This window comes from Excalfactoria chinensis, chromosome 8 (genome assembly GCF_039878825.1).
Source record: "Excalfactoria chinensis isolate bCotChi1 chromosome 8, bCotChi1.hap2, whole genome shotgun sequence".
In the NCBI taxonomy this organism is placed as follows: Eukaryota; Metazoa; Chordata; class Aves; order Galliformes; family Phasianidae; genus Excalfactoria; species Excalfactoria chinensis.
The window spans coordinates 15021378-15044619 of NC_092832.1; the positions used below are offsets into that span (position 1 = coordinate 15021378).

The 23242-nt window shown below is 43.4% G+C and overlaps 1 protein-coding gene across 1 annotated transcript in view; it reads left to right on the forward strand.

Annotated features, from left to right (window-relative positions):
• Positions 1–23242, forward strand: part of TEDC1 (tubulin epsilon and delta complex 1) — a 63377-nt gene that overhangs the window by 24475 nt on the left and 15660 nt on the right. Inside the window, exons 6-7 of the mRNA XM_072343284.1 lie at positions 17321–17407; positions 21418–21630. Coding sequence (XP_072199385.1) covers positions 17321–17407; positions 21418–21630 — 300 coding nt within the window. The remainder of the gene's footprint in view (positions 1–17320; positions 17408–21417; positions 21631–23242) is intronic.

Sequence of the window (23242 nt, forward strand, 5' to 3'; positions counted from 1 at the left end):
GAATAGGCTGTTGTAATAGGAGGAGATCTGATTTCTCTCTCCAAGAGAACCGAAGCAGATCTGATGCTAGGATTCATTACTGCCAGAAATTGTACAAGCAGGTTACCTTTTTGGTTGGTAGTGTGGCTTATTTTCTGAAAGGTTTTAGAATCTAGGAGTCAGAAAATGGTTTGTGTTGGAAGTGGACCTTGAGAGATCACCTGGTGCAACCCCACTGTTTAAGCAGGGTCAGCTGGAGCCAGCTGCCCAGGACCATATCCAGGTGGTTTTTGAGTACCTCCAGGGTTGGAGATTCCATGACTGTGTGACCCGGCTCTGTGCTCAGTCACTCACACAGCAAAATAGTTTTTATTTCTGCATTCAGACAGAACCTCCTGGGGCAACATCATTTTTCCTAGTGTACTGTTTACCTGTAAGTATATATTTTTGCTGTTCTCAAATATTCCATTATCATAGACATTTCAATGTATTGTTTGAAGTAGTACCATTCACATGTTTTAATACAATGCAATACATTTTAGTTTGTGGAAGTTCTTCATGTATGTAACTGAAATCATGTTGAAATTTTAAGCTTGGCCCTCACGAGATCAGTATTTGGCAGGTTCCTGCAGCCTGTTTGCTCAAGGAAGATATTCTTTCTGCTGCTACTTTAAGAGTAGAAATGGGTATTGTAAATGTTGCGCAGAAAGTAATTCTGGAAAGTAAATCTGAAGATGGGAGATAGTCTCATGTTCAAACCCCCTAAAGTAAAGGGCACGTTAATCTTTCATTACTGAGAATTCCTTGGGTGAATGGTTTGCGTCCAGCCTCTTGATTAGGTTCAGCTGCTTAGAACATTTTCCTGGAAAACTGTTGTAGAGCAGGTGGTTAGGTCAGCTTGAGATTGCTTTCTCATTTCTGCTTCACAGTCCCTTTCCTAAGGTTTGCCCAGCAGCTCAGAACAGATAGTAGCACAGACCTCTGAAGCCCATATTTTACAGTCTCTTGAGCTTAGCAAACATCCAGGAAGGTCTGGTGAGCTGGTATGAGAAGCTTCTACACTGCATGAAAGGACTTTGCAACTACCTTTTTGCAAAGTCTTATCCTGAAATCATCACTAATCTCTAACCTTGCTGCTATAAAGCGCATTTAGGTTTGGCAGCACTACTAATTAATCATTTCAGAAGTCTTCCTTGCATGCTGTTTGCTTCCTTGGGTCAGAACCATAAGTCTGGAAGTGCAAGATGATCCCCATTTGAGAGGTTGCTCTCATACCTGAAGCCACCTTCAGGTGTGCTATTCAGCGGAGGCTCAGGGTAGAATGGAAAGAATCTGTGTTTATTTCAAACAGGGTGCTACAGTCAAGAAGCAACAAAGCTACCCTCTAAACCTTAGTTCTGAACTGTTAAGGTTTTATTCTACCTTTCCCAGGTTTAAGCAGCAACTAAATAAAATGAGGCATACTCCTTTTAAACAGGCGATCACTGAGGGACTGAGGCAGAGTTGCAGCTGTGGATGACCAGGCTCCCTCTCCACTTTCTGCTTCTCCAGCAGCTGTAATCTCTAACAGGTTTCAGCTCTGGTGCTGGATTGTTTGAGCAGTCTTCATGGTTTTTGTCCCTCCTTACACCTATTTCCCAAAAGCAGCTTCCAGAACTCAGACGCTTGGTATATGTGACGAGTCCCGTATAACAAGGTGGCATGGACTTGAAAAGGCAAGGGTACTGCAAGTGCCAGCGTTCCAGATGGGTATAATACTCAGTATGCAAAATGATGCTTCTTTGGAAAACATAGTAAAAAGCCTAATTTTCAGATATCTTCATAAGATTAAGTGAATTATGCATATTTGAATGGCTTGGTTTCCAGTATTGGTACAGATGGCAGCGTTCTGCCAAATGTTTTTTCCCAAAAACTGTGAACTATCTTTTTCTCTTTTGAGTAATATGACATTTCTGTTAATGTCACCTCAAATAATATCCCGCCTCATGGATCGATAAAAAGAGCAAGCATGAGAATTTCTTACTGTGATGCACCCCTAGCTGGTGGATGGCGTTGTAAATCCCTTCTTGTGTTGGGCATCCTTCAAAGGGTAGAAATGCAAAGCGGATCGAAGTGTCAAAATGAGCCATCACAGAAAGGACATCAGGCTGGTTTTATTGAAGCCACGAGAACACTTTCATCCATAATATCTTCAGATAAGTTGCTCTGACCTGCAATAAAACAAGAGATGTTTCTTCTGACACGGCAGGCGTGCCAGCATACAGAGCTGGAAAGTTAAACTTCAGTTTATGAAATGGAAGAGTCCCACTGCCTCTTTTCTATAGCAGTTGCACATTCGCTTGTTTAAGCGTTCTTTCCCTTGGATTTCTGACAATAAAACTCTTTAGTGATGTACAGGGATTTTACTGGACATTATTATTCTTTTATCATCATAAAAGCTTTTGTCAGATTCATGGAGCTGGAAGTGCTCCAAGTGTAATAGTTTTAATTACGTTTTTCCTTAGCGAGGCGTGATGGAAATTCCAACCTCCCTGCAGCTTGGCTGGGCCATGATGTCTGTGTGCTGCCGTGGGTCACACCATGCTGAACTTCCTGCACTGTGCTGGGGAATGGCAGGTGATGTTATTTCAGCTGGTGTACCATTTCCAAGAGATGTGTGCACGCACCTGCTGGCTCTTAACCTCTACATGACATGGGACAGATGGGGGAATCTTTCATACCAGTGAGAATAATGTAATCCCATTCTTGTTTATGAGGGCCATTTACCTTAATTCTGCATTGCGGTGTCACCAGCTCCGATGTTTTACCTTGAGCCTGAAAAATGTATGTTGCCCTTCAGAGTCATTAAATTAACTTTCTCATCCAACTGTGAGCATGTATGGAGATCAATGAACTCTGAAGCAAAGGAGTCTCTTCCATTGGTTCCGTCTTTTATACAGCTTTATGTGTGAAATTCAGTCTTACTGGTTTTGTGATTAGTGAAGATTAAAAGCTGTAGTCAGGACTCAGGTCCTTGGTACAGTGCAGGCTGTGCTGGGGAGGTCATTGAAATAGTAATGGGTAAAAAAGGCACCCTTAAATGCCAGTGGATCAATTTACTGTCTGTGACAGCAAGTAAATAATGTGGCTGTCTGCCAAACTGGTGTGCAGAGAAAACTGTAGGACTTTGTTGTGAATAGCTGATTTGTTTCAAAATCTAATGAAAAATATTTCTACTTCTTACTTACTGGCTTGTTTTAAGGGGGTTTTCTTTGGCCTAAGGAACTGGGGTCCCTGGAAGGAAGTAAAAAAAAGACCAGCAAACAAATAGTTTGTCTGGCTTTGCTTGCATTACACGTGATTGATTCCACACCCATAAAAGCAATCAGGTGAGCTTTAGCTCTCTGAGCAGCAGATTGGGTGGGCTGGGATAGGATGGTACTGGTGCAGCATTTATCTGCTTTCTGGGCTGTTTGCGTGTCTGAAGCTCAAGGTCTGAAGGAAGCTGACATGCAGTGCGTGTGTATGGTTTCCTTTGGTCAGATGGGACTGTGTGATTTCTTACTGGGACATTCAGAAGGGAAATGATCCAGCTGTAGGATGAGTTGACTGTGGACCCTAAATCTCCTGCCAGATTCTATTCACAACATCTGTCCCAGACGGCTGTTGCAGATGGGTGACACAGCACTTTGTAAGAACGCACAGTTTGAATTCATGCACAGTAATGAAGAGTTTCTGTTCTTTTCAGAACTGGTACTTTTGGGCTGGGATGATTAGGGCCTGGTAGGCATTGAGTTGTTAAAAATACTGAATGTGCATTTATAAGTTGCTCTGCATGATGCCTTCAGTTTGGATTGTGTGTGTGCTTATCTGGGCTTGTGCATTTCTTTGCATAAAATCTCCCTGATCTGCTGAAGTATTTATCTGTGTAGTCATGCTGGACAGTGAGTCTGGCCGTGCTTGGGATGCACAAACCCTGTGTGCAAGCTTGTAGTCTGTTTCCATCCGAGTAACAGCACCACCTCCTGGAGTATGTGCAAGGGTGAGCAGTGAGAGTTATTTCCTAGGAATACTGGTCACTGAGTAATGGCTGTGCTCTGTCTTTATCTCCAGAAATGGGTCCCGAGTTGCTGACTGCCTCAGGTGAAAATGGAATAACTACAGCAAGATAATTCCAGCTCTGTGTGCCAGGCTGCATTTGGTGTCCTTGTTCTGCTTGTTTGGGACTCCGTGGAATGCTCTGGTGATGACAGATGCTGCAGGCAGGCGCTAGGTGAAAATAAGCAGTTAAAACCCCGCTGCTGAGCTTGACACTGTGTCACATCACTGATTTGACACAGACCTGTGCTAACATGTAGTGCTTGCTGTAATCAGCCCCGTTATGGTTTTGTATGGTAGGGCTGACGGGGGTATATACCTTGCTTGAATTTCAAAGACCCTGCCTTGGGACCATCTGATAGCTTATGGTGTCCCTCCATCTGCAGTAAAAGAAGTGGCCAAACCAACTCATCCTTCTGAAAGACCAGAGATCCCAAAGGAAAAAGCAGGATCTGTGCTGTCATTTGTGGTGCTGCCAGTAGGAGATGAATTCAGGAAGTGCAGGCTTGGACTGCATGCAAATCCCAGAGAAAACCATTTGTTTTGTTTGAGGGGGGAAACCTTGAGCTTCAAAGACGAGCTAACCTCACTGGCATAAATTGTTGTAGATTCGTTATCTTTTGCAATGCTCTGACAACTAATTTTGCTTCATCCAGCCCTTCAGCTTTTTTTTGTTGTTTTAATGTTCATTGCTTCCATAGCATGGTAAGAGCCATAGCTCTGCCATCGAACAAGGTCTGTATTTCATGTTCTAACTACTGGTCTAATTAAGGACACCTTCACCTATTTGTCATCGTGTTTCAGTTTCTTGAAAGGAAAAATACTCGAGTTTCTTCAAGTGAGCTCTGCACAGAAAACATGACATAGACTTCAGGAGTAATTGCAACACTGGTTTGTGATTAGTTTTGCACATAAGGCGTTTTTTCTTTTCCTATGCACATTCTGTCTGGAATCTCTCCTTGGCAGTCTGAACTCTACAGAACCCTTCACGGAGGTGTTTTATTGTTGTGCCAGTCTCTCCGTGAGCTCTTCACAGAAAGACTTTTAGCACGAAGCGATTGTCAGTGTGGGGGAGAAACTGTGTTTCTGTGAATGAGATCAGAAAGGTAGAGAACAACATTCCCCAAAGGAATACAGAGGGCTGTGACATAATTCTTGAAGCAATAGGGCGGAAGAGACAGCCGAGCCCCAAAGGATCCGCGCGCAGTGAGATTTAGACTTGCTCTATGCACTGTCAGAATGAACTCAGTTGGGATCAGCGGTGGCTCCCGGCAGTTCACTCAGCCTGCTCACAGGGCTTCAGGTGAACCAGGGTCTTTAAACTCTGGCATTGCTGAGTTCTGTTTCCAGAACGAATAGATTGATATTCCTTAGCGAGAACATTAGTTTTCTTTTTACAGACCTTTTTCAAGGTATGGGATTTTTATTTTTCAACCATTGCATCAGTGTTTTTACCTGTTCTATTTTTAAAGCAAATTTGTTTTCATTGATGATTCCTACCAGATGCATCGACTACGTTCTCTAACGATGTAATGAGAAATGGCTCTAGAACTGATGACCTTTAATACATTTCAGGGTTCACCAATGAATTGTATGTTAGACTCATGGACATGCGTGTTTTGAAAAGGTCAATGATGACAAGCTTTTGGAATTTGCATAATTATGCTCGCCACCACACTTTGAATAAAGGCATCAAGCGCTTTGCCCTTTTAAGTATTCAGGTTTTCTTCTATTCCTGTCTTCAGCTTGCTTTTCTGAAGCCATTCCAACATTGAGAACACAGAGAAGGTGGACCCAGGAAATGTGTTAGTCCCCCTGAAGGTTGTGGCACTTCAATGGGTAGCTCGGATGCTGCAGGAGGGACTTTCAAAAATGTCCTTAAAAAGAAAAAAACAGAGGAGAAGCTGTTGCAGTGAAACACTAGTAATAGTATATCGAGCATGTTTGTTGCAGTGTTTTGTCGCAGAAATATTTCATCATTTAGAGAGGGGAGTGCCTTGTATCTGAGTCATAGCTGTAGAGAAGGTTGTTGCTGAAGGTGAAGAAGTGGTTGGAGCAGGAGAACTGCTGAAGAGGAGGGAAGCTTTATGCTGAAGGGCACGGTGCCTCTGTGCCATCGAGTTCCCAGGATCCACGAGGCGAGTGACTTACATATAGCAGGTGGTTGATGAGCCATCTCCCATGGCATGTGTGCCCAGTTGGATGCTCAAGGCTATGAGTTATGGAAATGTTGAGTTGCTGCTCTGAACTTACTAGGCCTTTGCTGTAGAGCCCGTCAGGAGTTTTGGCACTGCTGGCAGTATCCTCTAGAGATGTCAGGCTTAACCCAGGTGGTGCAATGGCAGCACACTGATGTGTTAGAATGGTTCCTTGGGTCAGCTGAGTGGTGTTAATGCAACATGAGGCCACTGCCTCCTTCTCTTGCTGGAGCCCATTAGTCCTGTGCTGTGGTGGTGGTGCAGGAACTCAATCAAACTTCCTGCAGTGCCTCTGCAAGTTATGGAGGTGCATTGGGAAGAGGTAGCCGTGAAGTGCTCGTAATAACTTCTGAATTCTCTGGAAATTGAGTCTCACAAGTCTCAGTCAAGGTAAGCAAAAGAAATGGAAGCATTTCACTTTCATCTCTTTGCTTTCGTTTTCCATTTGTAAAACGACCGCAGTGCTATCGTCTCATCTCACATGGGTCATTAGGAAAGATAACTTGTTTATGTGGAAGATAAGAAATTCTGTCTTCAGAACGGGGTTTGAGTGATGTATGGTAAATAAATCCATGCTTTCCCTCTGAAGAATAGGCAGGATAATATGCAATTTAAAGAAAGAAGAAGGAGTAACTGATGGAGTGATCACCAGCTGTTCTATGCCCTCAGTGAGACAGGTGAGGGAGGTAAGCATTTTGGTCACATAATGCTGGATGTTAAGTCCAAGGGAGCATCAAATTAACGTTGTTTAGGTAGCTTGAGTTCTAACATTCTAATTTTCAATGCTTGTTTCCAACCTCAGCAGTTACTTTAGTGGATTGTGCATTATAAGTGTAAAGCGCACTTTCTGCCCTGCACTCTGAATAGCACTGTCAGTCAGAGCCAATGCCTTCTTTTCATGTTAAATTACTTAATGTTTTGAGGTATTGTTCCAGCCACTCAAGACATTTTATATGCATGGAAGTCAAATTGGTGAGAATTAACATCGAGGCTGACATTAACATTGCGGGGAAGAGCAGATCTTACACCAAATTATTTTGATGGTGGTTGTTTGAGTGAGAATGGAGGTGATGAGGTTGGATTTGATAGGCAGATCGCCTGCAGACTTGAACAAAATACAGTTCTGTGCTGCTATACACTGAGCTGGGTCAGGGGGGCCTTTGGGAGAGCATCAGTGGGGCTTCCTGCCCCCAGCCCATACCTCCTGCCCTGGCCTCAGGTGCAGCTTTTTCTGCTGGTGAAATATGCAACTTACCAGTGTAAGCTGCAGGGTGGAGGAGGAGCTGGCTTTAAATCCCTATGGCTTATGTTGGTTGAAAGATTTACTTTCTAGATACCTCTTGCTCAGTGGTCCTTGTGTGTGAGGACTGCCTGATCACCTTCAAAGTCTACAGCGCTTATTGTTTGTTGTTCCTTTTCTTAGAGAAAGTTCCGTTGGCTTGAATTTCGATATCTTGAAAGTTAAAGAAATTGGGAAAAAAACCTATTGTATGTTATTTCTTCTGGCTATGTACATGCAAATCTCACCTTGCAATTACCGGAGCTGCAGCGAATAGTGTCTTACAAATGGGATGACTTGGTTCTTGTCATGTATTTCCCATCGAGTTAGGAGAGCGTCTACTGAGAAAATAATTTAAAATACAATCAAAACCTCTCAGTGATTCAGGTATTATTTTTCCTTCTCACATTTCCTTGCAAGGAAAGAATAAGTGCTAAGAGAGCAAAGAAACTCAGTGACAGCATGTGCTGCCCACCTCATGCTGCATGGAAAGAACAAAGAATTTTATTCTTGCCTTATTTTAATGACTCACTCTACGGAAGGAGGTGGGTAGGTTGCTGTGTTATTTTCCCCCTGAAAATCCATAGCCAACTGGTGTTCAGTTCATTTGCTGACATTTAATACATAAAACATGGTTTGCTATTGTAGTTACTAAACCCTGCTGGAAAAGGTAGATCAGGTATTTGTTTGCAGAAATGAGTCAGAGTAGATGCAACCCTTGTCATACATGTAAAATTGGCAAAAATTAGAGGTCAAGTAGCTTCAAAGCTGCTTTTATACAGTATCTACGTGTAGTTGGGTTCCTGAACCTCTTTAAGAAAGCAAAGGGTACTCCAGCCAGCAAGGCACTGTAGAGGCAAAGGCAATCCATTTTGGCAGGATAATGTATACTGATATTTCTAAGGCAGATTTTAGTCCATTTTAGAAGGGAAAGAAAATTTAAATATGGATGTTGCATGTGGTCTCCTCCCCTTCCAGGCTGCCCCTATTGTGCTGCTTTGCCCCCTCCAGAAGAAGTGGGACTTGGCTTCCAGCTCCCATCTGGAATGTGGGCCAGGAGCATCCTCAGTCAGGATGAAGCTGGTGGTCTGTGTGGAAGTTTGGGACTGCTGATAAGAGAGAGGATGGATGTGTACCAGTGGGAGAGTTAATTTAGGGAGGATGGAGAGGCTAGAAACATATGGAGTGACTCTTTCTCATGCTGTAGAAAGAGAGAAACCTGCAGGAGCTAATCTTTGCTTTATATCTCAAAGAAGAAGTGTGATCAAACCAGTCCTTTTTGTTTCTCTTTCCTGCAGCTGTCTGCAGTGTTGGTGTCTGTCTGCTCGTTTGATGCCTGCTGCTCTGGCTGCTGTGGTCCCGCCTGTTCTGGGACAGACACTTCCCACCTCCGCAGCCCTGTCAGATCCTGGTGGTGGTTCCCTTTCAAAGCACTGTCAAGTATCCCATCCCAGAAGGAGACAGAGATGTGTAATTAAAGAGCTTTCAGGATGGCAGACAGGAAAGGAGAATGTTTCTCTGGGTGTTGCTAAAGGAAAATTCTTCTATCCATGTAGTTGTCAGTTAGAGACAGGCTGGATAAGGGGGTGAGAAATAGTTTGGACCACTCAAATTGGTGTCTGGCTGACATCAGTGCTTTAGGGCCAGTACTGTTCAATGTCTTATGAGTGGCCAGAGTGACAAGGGAGAGGGTGCCAGTGGTAGTTTTATGGACTGTGCCATGCTAGGCATAGCAGTCATGGCTTTGTAGAAGCACCAAGAGGATGTTTGTGGTGTCTGACTTCTGATGGAGATGCAGAGCAGGTAGGAGCAAAAGTGCTAGGACCGGAGAAAGGGGCAGCAGGCACAAGGTGAGAGTTGCGGCCAGGTGGAGGGGGAGAAATTGCCATGAGGATGGGGCAAACTCTGGAGCTGGATCCTGGAGAAGACAGATACATGACTGGAGATGTTCAGAGCTTGTTGGGCAGGGCCCTGAGCACCTTGTAGGGGTGAGAGAACTGTTACCCACTGATGTGGTTGTGCCTGCTAGCATGGGACTTTGTTTGCTGCTTTGAATCATTCAGTTGTTGAGCTTTGTACCCAGTTGCACTTTCCCAGTGCCCCTTCTCGGGGAGGACGCTTTATTTTTTTATTACTCCAGACAGTTTTAGTGCTGATATATTTCTTTAGATATTTTTTAAGCAAGGTGGCCTCTGGCTACAATTAGTGTCCCATTGGAAGAACTGGAAGCATTATATAGCAACACTAAAGCAAATCATTCTACCTCATGGCATTATTACCTTGATCTGAAAATTTCCCCAGGCTGCTATTTGTCACTAATATTGCCTTCTGCTAAACTTATCTGTACCAAAAAAAAGAAGTTAATAGAGCTGCAGTTCTGGAGTTGCCATCCCCATTTTTTTGGATGAGTTATTACTTAGTATATTTTATTGACCAAGCACGTAGAGTTCTTTGGTCCTTGAAAAACGATGCAGTGGTTCATCATGGACTCCATAAATTGTGGGACAGTGCAGCAGCAATATCTTAGTCTCCTGTGCCATAAGAGAAGAAGGTGTCTTGGAAACACTGTGCTGAAGTAGGAATTGCGTGGTGTGACTTGACCACACTGCCTACTCTGTTATGGTGTCTCTTATGCTTCCTTGGTAGGAGGCTTCAGGTTCAGAGTTGTTGTTCTTTGGTGATGGATTTTGGAATGGTCTCATTGGTCCAGCCCAGAGGATCTTAACTGAGATACTGGGCCCTGAAGGAGCAAATCAAATCTCAGGAAACAAAATGTTAAGGTGAGGCACTTTAAAACTTGTAACTCATTTCTTGAATTGTGCCTTCAAGCTAACAGTAGCCACTAGAGAGAGCAGAGCGACTTTGTAATATGCTTATGGAGTCATTGCTGTTGTTTTCGTCAAGAAGAGAAAGCATTTACCAGTTCCTGACACAAAAAGGACTATGAGGGTTGATCTTGAAGTGCCCCAGAGCTATGACAGTGGTGTTATGATCCGTGGCTGGGTCTGTTACCTTGTGCACCGAGCTGGCGGTACCCATCCACATACAGAAGAGCTCAGCCTTGGGGCTGTACTGAAGACTGTAGAAATGGCTGATACTGCCCCTTTTTCTCATTGTCATGAGCCCTGCTTGGCCCAGATGGGTAAATGCCTGGTCAGCCAGGGACTCTCTGGCATCTTAATGCCAAGAGGCTGCTTTGTGTTCTCCTGGCTCAATCTAAGCAACCACTGCATCGAAAGATACTTAACCCACCTGGAAAGCCAAGCAAGGTAGAGCTATGGTAGTCTGCATGCTAATGGTAATTAGAGAAGCAAACTGCACTTCAGTTCATGTACTGCAGTGGCTGTTACTGGAAAGCTGAACTAAAATCTGATTGGTTTGTTTTGTTCAAGTAGCTGAAGAAGTTAAAGAATCAGCTGTTACTCCTGCTTTGCAAGCAGATTCAGATTTGTGGTTCTTCTTAAACAAGTTTGTCACTTAATATAGAAGACTGTATTAAGAGAGGAGCAAGAGAAATGAGTTGACGTAGGGGAGATGAGCAGACTTTAAATTAGTAGTTTCTCCAGTCAATAATGCATATATTAAGATGTGTGAAAAATACCTGCGTGCGTGGTAGCTGTGATGGCTTGTCAGAGAAGGCTGGGAGAAACTGTATTCATAAGCTTATGCTAATCCACATATGGAATAATTTTTTTCATTCGCCGTTAAACTAGCATGGACATCCTGCCATAATTCTGTGTGCTGCTGGGTCTGCAGTGGTGAAAGCCATTCTTTAAGTTTCTTCTCCTGTCTTTGGTTGAGAGCTAAATTATATGGGATGTTTCTCTTTGTTAGTGTTTAGAGGCTGGGTTTCTGTTGCTGCAGATGCTCTCTGAGTCGGTCCTCATCACAACATGCATCTGGTAAGGCCCTGGGAGTGCCCTTACAGCAGGACTGGGGGAAACCTGCTTTCCAGGCTCATTGAGCCCTGGGTTCGGGACCACATGCTCCTTATGGGTAAGTAGGCACAGTGGCAGGTGCTTGTGGGAAGGTCAGCACCAGGAAGGCTATTCCTTCAAGCGCTTCAGCTGTATTCTTGCAGGGAGCACATGGGGAGAGAATAGAAAGCTTGAGAAACTTACCTGGCCATTGGGACCTGCAGCCTGTGTTGGCTGAGAATAGATGATCCTGTATGGAGACCCAGCAGGAGGGTATAGCATTGGTGGTGTTCAACTTGTGCTGCATGTTCTTTCCTTTGGAGAGAAAATACAAAAGCTCAAGGGGAGGCAAAAAGCCAGTCACTTGGCTTAGTGGGTGTTTGGCACTATGAGCTGGTTTATAAAAAGCATTTCTTCAGCTTTATGCAGGGATAGTGTTTTTGTCAACTTGCTGCCAAGTGCAGGGTAAGGATCTCGAGGAAGGACGCAGTAAATAGGTAGAACAAACCGGTGGTAAAGATGGATGGGATAATAAAGTGGGGAGGGCAAAACCTAAAGGAACTCCCTTGCTGGAGTTAGTAGTAGTAACTAACACAGAAAGCAGCGTGCTAACGTCCAGTGTGGAAGCATAATGCAGAAAGGGGATTACTGGAAGTGTAACATTCAGTTCTGAATTAAATAAGTTTAAAAAGTGTTTGAGAGATGACTTGTTTCTATTTCAGCAGGTGTTTTTGTGGTCTATTAATGTACAGGAAAATGGGCAAGTGTACAGGAGGAGGGAAAAAAAGGAAAAGCTGAATATGGATAATGCTTTGTTCTACGCACAGAAGCAGTCTAAATAAAATCAGTTGAGTAATGGTCTTTCTTTGATATCAGCTGTGTGGGGTACTGGATAGCAGCACAATATGAGCAGCTGCCAGGCAGTGCTGCAATGTAATTTCATGTCCTGTGAAATCCTCTGGCTGAGATTTCTTAATGCGAATTGTGATTTTTTTGGTATCCACTGTGCTTCAACTGAGCTTACATTCAGCAAAGGGCACTTATTGCTGCCTGAAAATTTGGCTCCTCTGGTTTGCAAAGTTACATGCCCAAAATCAACAGTACTTTTGGGGAAGAAAATGCCCACCTTTTCTGTTCTCATCCGTCTTGATCTTGGCTGCTAAAGTGTAAAACTCGCCTTGTAATCCATTTTTTTTCCTGGTATTTTTGCCCTGCATTCAATACATGCCATATCCTCAGGGAAAAAATGCAAAGTGGTCCATTCATTGACCTGCTCCCTGTAAATGAATGTCATTGTTAGCACAGCCCAGCTCATTGCCTATTGATGTGAAAGCTGTAGTACAATTTTTATGTGCCAAATGCCTCATTTTGTTTGCTTTAAATCCCATTTTCTTTCAGTTTCATTTTAAACAGATGTTTTCTAAATCCCTCCACAAATAGCAATTACGTTTTATAATGATGATCTTTGTCACTTAAGTTTTTAACTAGTGGTTTGATTCCCTGCTCTCAGCAATGTAAAACGAAGCTAACTCTACTGAAGTTCAGGCTGTGCTGATATACAGCTGGTGTTGGTGAGTGGAAAAGTCAGGTATTTTTGGAGTTTTTGCACATTTCCAAGCATCCGGAATTAACACTCTCCACCTAAAGCTGCTCTATTTTAAGTTGTAAGTATTATTTTCAGAAGATCCACGTCTTGTATGCTCTTAGTACAGTAGGGAGCATATGCAGAAGCATCTGCTTTTGAAGCTCTGTCTCTGTTAGTGTTGTGGTCAGGGACCCTATGGGGTCTATAGCTGCCAGTGGAAGAAGCTCTCATCTACCCTGTCATCCATCCACCTTGTGTTATAGCTGGGTTGTGGTGTTTCTCCTGCTCTGTCTCAATCCTCAGCAATAATGATCTGCCTGTGAACTGACTTGAGTTGATCTTTATTTGCCCTGTGGCTAGAGGCTGCTTATTGGTCTGTGGGATTTTGCTCCTTAGCTCCTGTACTTCACAGTACTGCAGTGTTACTTTCTGGTTTTCAGGTCCATTTATTTTAGCTTCAGCCTTCAAGGGATATATTGGAACGCTTTAAAGGAGCTTAGCTTCTGGAGAAATCACAACATGGAGTTGAACCATGGAGCCCTGAGTGTGTCCACCCATGGTGTTATTTTCTACCAGCCTGAGATAGGTAGGATATATGGATTTTCTCTGCTTTTTGGTGAGGTGCTTCTACAACTTTGCCCTGGTGATGTGCAATTCAGGGAGTGTGCACCATCTTAAACCCATCAGCCCATGTTTTTTATTTCATTTGGTGTTTGAGTAGGTTCTGAAGGCCTTAGTCCCACTTATGGCTTATCTATGGCGATGTGAAGTGTCTGCCTTTGCCATGAGTGTTTATCCTTTTCTTTGCATTCTTAAGAAGCAACTTCTCTGCTTTCATGCAGTTCTCAGGTATATCAGAAGTAGTACTGAAAGTTCCAAGATTTGAGTTGAATAAAACCAAATCCATTTTAAATGAGCCCAAAGCTGGATCAGTCTTCTGATATCACTCCCCATATAAGCTTTCATACTGAGCTTCCAAAGCATGTTCCAGCTCTTGTCTTGGGCCTCGAGTTGCACCTCAGAGATGCTGGCAGTGGTCTGGAGCCCAATGCAAGTCTCTCATCTCAGGCATCTCAGGCATGAATAGGCAGTGAATCAGCAGCATTTTATCTCTGAGCCAAGAAACAGAATGTATTGCTGAAAGCTCGTTACTTTGGTGTGTGTGTGTGTCTAACAATGGGATGGTTTTTGGAATATTTAGGCAGAGCAATTTTTGATTAAAAATTCTTTTTGTAGTGGCGTGCAGGATGAATTACAGTCTGTGGGCACTGCAGATTAAATGCCTGTTGCGGGGAGCTCTTTGGAGCTGAGCCCATGAAAAGGATGCATTATGCTGCAAATTATTAAATATTGATTTCTGTAACGGTCTGCAGGCATCAATGAATTCAGCAATATGCTCGTAAATAGAATGAAAAAAGATTAATACCTCGGCAGAAAGATAATTACAGATATGTTTAAATGATGACTGTGGTGCAAGGTAGGTACATGGGTGCGTACTGCCATGGAGGACTTCAGCCCATTGTTGGGTACCCAGAGCCACCCAGAAGATGCTGCCACCTCGAATGTTTGCAGCTCAAGTTCCCAAAGTTTTTGGAGGTCCTCAGGCCAGGCTGCATGCTGGGTGTTTGCTTACAGAGGAATGTTTGTATGCAGCTTGCTTCCTCCTGCAGCGCAGGGAGGTTTCCTGGCAGTGTGCTCCCTTCCATCCCAGCTTAGTACAGTTTAGCCTCTCAAGGAAAGCTGTTGCTTGCACGACGTTTGTGCCAGTGAGAGCTTCTATACAATGGCTTAGAGAAGTTGCTACCACAGTGTTTGCTCTCAGCATTCAGTGTGGAATTACTTCTCCACAGAGATTTGCAATTTGAATTTGTCATTACCTTTTCACTCTGTGTAAGTATGTTAGAGCAATGACTTCTTCCAGAAGAAAGGAAATGGATTCCGTGTCTTAATTTTGCTTGGAGGAAAGGCAATTTTCATACACTATCCCTAAGCATCGTTTTGACAACCGCACGCGGCACACTTTTGACTCACTGCTTCCCTTTGTTCAAGAGACAAAATTAGTGCTCTTCTGCAGATGTTAGTCTTTAAATTTCATTAGGAGGGATGGCGACATCTGGGCCCTTAGGCCAATAAACGCAAGGAGACAGCTTTTGCTGCAGCTCATGGACTTGTCTTGCATTTTGAGATGGATACAGAGCAGCAGGGGTGGAACTGCTCATCAGTGCATCTCCAGGCGAGCTATTATTGGTGCTGAGAAAATGCACGCTGTTGACCTCGAATTTGCAAAATGCATGATTTTGATAAGGAATGATAAGGGCTCACGAGAAGCTTTGGTGATGGTTAAAGCTGGGGAAGGAGTGTGACTGGTTCATTTGCTCAGTGTGGTCTGTGAGTAAAAGCCTGGGTCATGTGGAGTCTGTCCTTCTGGTCAAACTAATGGCATGCATGTATACTGTCCATTAGACCTCCCACCCTGAATATTGTTTGCTTTTGTACTGTTTGCTAAGGTACTTTGAGGATATTTGTACAGTGTTAGTTTTTGCTGTGTTTTGCTTTATTCTCCGTGCCTCAGTGACATCTGAGTCTTCTGTGACCTGCCTGAAGGATGGCATAGTGAGGTTGCCCAGTGAGGTTGTGGATGCCCCCTCCCTGGAAGCATTGGAGGCCAGGCTGGATGGGGCTATGAGCAACCTGGTCTAGAGGGAGGTGTCCCTGCCTATAGCAGGGCGTTGGAACTTGATGTTCTTAAAGGTCCCTTTCAACTCAAACCATTCTGTGATTCTGTGGTTCTATGATTGCCATCCAGGAGCAGCATGTAGTCCCAGAGGTAGATACTGAAATGCTGGATATTGTAGGCCTACCACTGTCACAGGGTGTTCCAGCTGGGCTGAAAACTGCCCTGTAGGATAAGCAGGGCAGCTGGATCTAGTACAGGTTTCGTGGTTTGGTAATTCTGATTGTAGCACCTAAGTGAGGATGTGACAGTCAGACGGATGCTTTCCAGTTGGAGAGTAGCATCACTAATGGCACAGCTTGGAAAACAAACATGCAGAAATCCTGGACACCCTTAGAATCTGAGACTGCTCAGAAAGCTGTGATTGCTGCTAAGGTCTGTTAGCTCCAACTGGTTGTCTCCAGAATCACAGCATTTCAGGTCTAGTGGAAAAGCAAAGATGCATATGACTTTCTTTTTTTTTTTCCAAAGTTTTTCCTATTTTTTCTCTAAGGCTTAAAATGAGAAATTCCCTATTGCAGCCCTCAGTCCTCTAGCTGTCACAAGGCATACTTGGATGGCAATCACACGCAGCTCATTACAAAGCTAGTTCAAAATCAGGTAACGTTAGCTGTTGCCTGAATATTTAATCAACTTTTTACCTGAGTTTTATTGCCAGCATGAGATCCCATGAGTTAAGCTGTTTGTACCACAGATATACCTCTGTGCTGAGAAAAGGAAGAGACCATTCTTCCACCTTCCATGTAAGCAGCTGATCCTGGAACTGGCAGAATCAGTAATGCCAAGTGTCAGCTGTGCAAACAAATGTGGAGCAATTGTATTTTGGATCAGCAGTTTTTTAGAGCAAACTGCTCATAATTTCCAGCAGTTATTTTTGGGAGTGCATTCCCTTCTCTAATTTCTTTATCTTCAAGTTGTATCTGAAGAATAAAATTGCTAAGCCAACTGATGCTTTACAGTTACTTCAATTACATGGTGTATGGACGGTAATTAATAGTAATTAACCTCAACAAAGCTGGTAGATTAGTTGTCTGTAGAAAGCAGGTATAGCTGTTACTGATTTCATCCTGTTTGAGACACCATGCAGGTACATGTGTCTTTTTAAAACCTTGCTGTCGGTGTCAGGGTGGTGTTACTATTGAATATGAGGAGTTCTGCTAAAGGACTAACTGTATAAGTTTTAGCTGGGACAAGGCTGTACATGGCCCGATTAAGCCTTGCAGCTTTGATAAGTATGAGTGAATAGAAGAACAGAATACTGTTGGGCAGTGGAAAAAATGTTGCTGGAGAAACAGTTGATATTGGTAGTCAAGAAGCACAGAAGATTTGAAGATGGGCATGCATCTAGGTCTTAGCGTATCACAATTTGTGTTCACATCGTATTTGCACAGCTGGTTTTACAGTAGTCCTATAGAATGACACAGTGTTGTCCCATGCATTGTTAACTCTCACAGAGTTCTGTTTTTGTAATGCATAACCAATGCACGTTTCATTTAGTTCACAAATGAGCGCTGTTACCTGATTTTCTTTCCTTTGTTTCCTTTCATCCAGCTGTTACAACATCTGGAGTTGGAAACCATGCAGCTAGAAGCCTTTCTGGAGTGGAAGCAACTGGAAGCGGTTTACTGGCAGTGGATGGTAATTAAAGTAATTTTAGGGGATGCAGCTTTCTTAACTCTAAGCGATAGCTGACCACTTACAGAGTCTCCTTTCCACAAAAATGCTGTGAGACATCTGTTAAACGGCACTTGAGAGAAGGAAAAAAAGAGTTTGGTAAAGGGAGGAATGCGTTCTTAGTTCTTCTTCATCCCTCAGCTTTCTTCAGTAAGGCTGTGAGTCTTACCAGCTAAGCTGAGGAATTGCAGGGCAGAGTAGCAGAGCTCCATAAAGTTAATACAAATGAAAATGCTTGATCTTCATCTCTTTAATGTTTTTAAACATAGCAGTCATACATTTTGTTAAAATTAAATGGGTTTTCTGAAGAGGGACTCTAAGCTTTATTGCAGACTTGAGAGCAACTAAATTTGCAAGCAGCTGATACTGAAAACAACTTCATTTTTTTCCCAGCCAAATAGTGTGTTGAAATTGGCAATTTCCCCTTGAACTGTGTTGAATGATCATAAGAAAATCAATAAGCCTTTCTGTGTGCGTCTTCGGATTTCTCAAGTGAGTGTAAACGGCAGCATCCATCTCACTTCTCTCTACAACTTCTGTCCATTTACAGTTGCTGAGAATAATTCTTCAGAGCACTTCATTAGCTGTATGAGTTTACAAAATTTGGGGAATCAGTGAGCTGACTATTAATTGCCCACATGCGTCGTTCTACACTAAAAACCAGGCAGAGGAGTGTAAAATTACCTCACCTGTCTTGAAGAATACTCGCAGTGCAGAGCCATTTGAATTGCCATCAGTTATGCAATGGCTTTTGATTTACTCATCTACCATCTTATAATTGGAAAGCTTCAGCTCTAGGATATGACTATTTCTGAAATCATGCTGGCAAAATGTCAGGGCAAGTGTTATGGCTTTTTGGTGTAGCCACCTCAACCACGTTACGGTGTGGAGAGTACTGGTTAGTGCTTGCATGCTTTCTGGAATTCAATCCTAAATAAATACTTGCAAAAAAAAAACCAAAAAAACAGCCAGCACATCTTATTAAATGAAGAGCTGAATGCGGCAGTGTCTTTGTTAGCAGGATGATGATGGTTGTGTTCCCATGTACTGCAGGTTGTATGAGGATGAGATGTGCTTTGAAGATGAAGTTTCCTCTTTCCATTTTTACCCATATTTTCTCTTGTTGATCTGATGGTTAGAATGATTGTCGCGTAATTACTGCCCTCCTGGTGGCTGCAGAGAATTTTAGTAACATATTCCTGATGAAGCATGTGCTGATTACTGAATGCTCTTATACTGATGGACACGTCTACTCTGCAGCCTTCCATCTTCGAGCGTCAGCATTGGGATGCATTGCTCAGTTTCCTTAGTGTTAACCTCTATAGGATGTGTTCAGCGACCATCAGATTACGAGCTTATTTGCAGTTATTTCTGGCAGGGTGTTTCCATTCCCTTTGCCCCGTGCTCTGATTTGTGTGTGCCCTTACAATCTGGGGAAACCCAGCTTGTCTGCTTGGCTACAGATGGACTCTGGGATGTGGTAGAGCATGGGTGATTTGAAATGAATTCTGAAAGATTCGCTCACAATCTACAGATGTATCCCTCAGCAATTGCAAATGGAAAATGCCTGACTGAATGCATCACTGGGCTCCCCAGCCTTTATAGGGATCCACCAGCTAGGCTCTGGAATTGGAACGTCTCTTGCACTTATCTTTGCCTGATTCAGCAGCTGAACTTGCATGTTTCTGTAGGAAGGCAGCTCTGCAGTATCTCCACATCTTTTCTTGCTTGCTTCTTTTTTTTGTCTTTCTTCTTTTTTAAACAAGTGCAGCAAGCTGTCAAGAGGATTTTCTTCCATACTGTCTTAGTTCTGGGTTGTCAGATGATTTTAACATTATTATTTAAAGAAAGCCAGATAACAAAAAGCCCACAACTTTTCAGAGTTGACAAAGCAAACGTTTCTGCTAAATACAGGTGCCAGCCAGTTTTATAGAGTTTGCTGTTAATGGTGCTTCCTTATTAACTGAAATAGGTTGTTTTTAGTTGTAGAAAAGGCAACTTGTGATGCTTATGGGGATGTGCAGCTCTGCCTTACACCCATCCCTGTGCTAAGGTGCAGCCCTGCTCTCCCTTACCATCCTGATGCCCTTCCTTCCTGCTTTCCCCTGGTTGTCTGCATTTTCACTCTGCGTGCCCTTTGCTGTTCTGCCACCTGTTTTCTTCTGTGCTCTCATGTGTGTTACACTGGTTGCAGAGAGTTGAGTAGAAAGAGGTGAAACTAACTCCATGAAGGCAGCGAGGGCTTCATTATTGCCCCATGGTTGTATGGCAGCCCTCAGCTGCTGCTCTTGCTGCTGGGCTGTGCTGCGACACCCTGACTGGCAAGGGTGAGGATGCTGGCTCTGAGATGTGGCACTTACAGCAAAGCAAAGCAGTGGTGTTAGGCCACACAACAGGAGTGGCTGCAGTAATTTTGCTCTAAAATGTTCTTGTTAAATGAATTTCAAATTTAAAAGGAAAAAAACAAAAAAAAAAAAGCTTAGTGTTACTGCTGTGCAGACCATTAGGCTGTCAGTCGTTGGTGACATCTTGCAGAGATGCTGCTGGCTCAGAAAGGAGGGTTTTCAGGGTGTTTTTTGCCATTCTTGGCTCTCTTGCAAGTTTTTTCCTCATATCTGCCTAAAAACCTCTTCCTGTGAAGAAAGTCAAAGTTTCATACCTACCTGCATAGAAAAAAGACAGCGAGAGAGAAAAATTATTCCCATCCTCTCTACAGCAACCTTCTATTAAAGCGAAGGCTGTTAGCATGTCACTGCCTTCCCAGTCCCTGTTTCTAGGCCAAACAAAATTGGCTCTTATAATGCCTCCTTGTAGGCCATTCCTTCAACTTCTGATGGCTGTTGCTGCTCCAGTATGGGATTTTCTATCCCATTTGTCTGTGTTTAACTTCAGGTGCCTCACCCGTACATCAGCGTTACGGTCAGCTCTCTTCTATCACAGAGACTTGTGTTTATGCTTTCTAAGCTGGTGCTTGCATTTATCAGGGTGACATTGGTGACGGGTGATTTTACGGCATCTCTACCAGCAGTGCTGCTGCTGAGACAGTAATTACACCTATGTTTTTGCCTTGCCCACACGTTGGCCATGCTGCTTGACTGCTGAATTTGCTCTTGCTGTTTTCAGATTGCTTCTCCAGTTTTGAAAGGTAATTTTGAATGCTATTCATGTCCTTAAAGGAGATTATGATCTCTCCTGTTTAATGTTTTCTTGATAACAAAATGGCAATAAATATTTAATACCTTGAGTGAAGAGGGCTGGGTCTCTTAGTTTAACCTGTTTTGGCACGAAGACTGTTTCTTTGTAATTGATGCACTAAATTGTACAGGTACGTATGTTTCAAGGACTCTGATCTTATTCGTTTTTTTTTTTGGTATTTTTTTTTTTTTTTTTTGAGTATTAAATAATGATTCCTATTTCTGAAGGCAGCTGCACAAATCATTTTATAGCCAGTGGAATGGTCGGTGCCAAAGAGCACTGACAGAGATGGTCAGCCTGCAGCAGGGATCTCACGGAGTTCCTTGGCCTGTAGAGCTGGATGTAGGCACAGATAGAGTGTGGGTCCCACAGCTTGCTATGGCACACAGCTGATGGGCAGTGTAAGCACAGCACTTGTCCTGGTCATCACTTTGTTCCAGTCAGCCATGCAAGCAGAATTGAAAGGGAAAGGTCTTACATAGTGCTTCTGCAGTATTGATTATCGTTGTCCCATAGTGTGACTTTATGCTTTAGTAACAGCAGTGGAGAGCAGCTTACAGCATGCAGTGCTTTCTAAAATGAGCTAAGTTAGCAGTGTAAGTCTTCCATTAACTTATATTAGAGTGAACCAAAGAGGTTCTCTTAAAATAGCTGTGGAATTGCAGAACTGTACCCTGTGACAGCAGCAGTACATTCCTGGCCATGGGCTACTGGGAAGAAGGAGGAGGGAAGCATTTTAGCACCTGCCAAAAAGAAACTTCTGTTCTTTTTTCTTTCAGGAAACCGTGTTAGATAACATGGCTGAAGAGGGAAGTGTGTGCACGGTGCAGGACACTCCTGTGCAGACCAGCAAGCTGCAGGAGGGGGCCACGTGCTGCCCCTGGGCTGAAAGCATGACTGCACAAATCGACAGGTTGTCTGGGGAGATGACAGCTCTCCACAGCCAGCTGCACCAGCTGGTAGCACGCCGAAGGTCTGCCTGGTGTCAGAAGGTGAGGTTTGTGGCGGCCATTGCAATGGGAAGCAACTTCTCACATCCTTTATTTTTCAACTCTCTCACTGCGTCCAATCTCAGGGCAGCCTCCCTGTTGGTGCTCTGCGTCAACCTACAATTGCTTGTCTGTTTATGCCCACAGCATGCCAGGTGCTCTTTCTAACACAAAGTAAGCAGGTGTCCCAGAGAGGCAGTGTGCTGAAAACAAAGTAAGTGTTCTTGTTTTTGGAAGGGAAGGCATCAAAGGATAGGGGTTACAGAGGGGGCAATGAGAAGAGGAGGAAATTGTAGCAGCCTCTGGAGGGGACAGAGACAGCAGGTTGAAAGCATCTGTAATGGTTGCAGCAAGAAAAATACCAGTTAGGTATTCACAGGGAAAGGAGGGTGTGAGAAGCCAGAACTTGTCTTCTCTCACTGAGTTAGTCTTTGAAATGCCTGATGGGGGAAGAAATAAGAAGGGTTTGAAACCTGCGAAGTGAGAGAAGGAACGGAGTGCAAGTTTTGGTGCAAGAACAGACTGGGTGTAGGAGGTTGGCTGAGGAGGAAGGCAGGTGATAGGAAGGAAATGTACATAGTGTTCGCTGGCATAGAGATGGGAGGGGGTACAGAGAAGCACCCAGAGGGGCACTGGGGCATAAATAAAAGAGCTGTTAATGTAGATGTGAGAGATGAATCTGAATATTAGCATGCTGACACAAGGAGAAGATGTGATGGAGGCATAGGAAGTAGCTTATTTTTTTTACAGTTATAAAGGGGAAAGAAGGATACCAGAGAGTCTATTAAACCAGTTGATGAGCAAGAAGTGAAAGGAAGAGTTGGGTCAAGTAGGACAATAAGAAAACTCTCCATGTCACTGCTTTGTGCCCGTATTAACTCAGAATTGTTAACTTTTTGGGTTTTTAGTTTGAAGTGTGGGTAGTTTGGATTACAGATCAACTGACAGAATGAAAGGTAGCAGATTTTTGCTCAAGAGTTCAAAGGTATCTGGCAGGGGAAAAAAGGTACGGAGAAAAACTGAATCACTCCCTTCTACTGCAAAGATAAGGAGCTGGTTGGGCTTCATCAGATAGGGGCAGGCAGGAGGAGCTGCTGCTTCATATCAAGTGTGCAGTCCTTCCCATGGAGCACTGAGGATATGAGTAGCATAAGTGAGCTCAGAATCTGTTGGATACATTCTTTGAAGAAGAAATGCACCAAAAATTATCCAAAACACAAATGCAAATTGCAAGCTTGGCAAGTTGCGGGGTAAAAATCATTGCAGGCTGGGAGAATATTCTGAAGTATCTCCGATATGTTTGCTTTGATTTTGTAGTCTCCTCCAGGCACTTGCTGTCAGTCACAGTCAGATGAGGTGCTGGTCATGCAGGTCTCTGTTGAGGTCTGACTTAGATGCTTTTATGGCAAAATGGAGATGAATGTAGCAGGACAGCTCGGACTTTGAATTTAAGAAGTAAACTTCCCACTGTGTGATTTCCAATATGCTCTGACTCCTCTGATGTATGAAATTATATGTGCCTGTTAAATATGATGTAGTAATCACGCTAACTTTTTATGCTTCAATTTGGAGATGAAGTCCAGTAATGTTAACTGATGAATGCTGCACAGTGTGT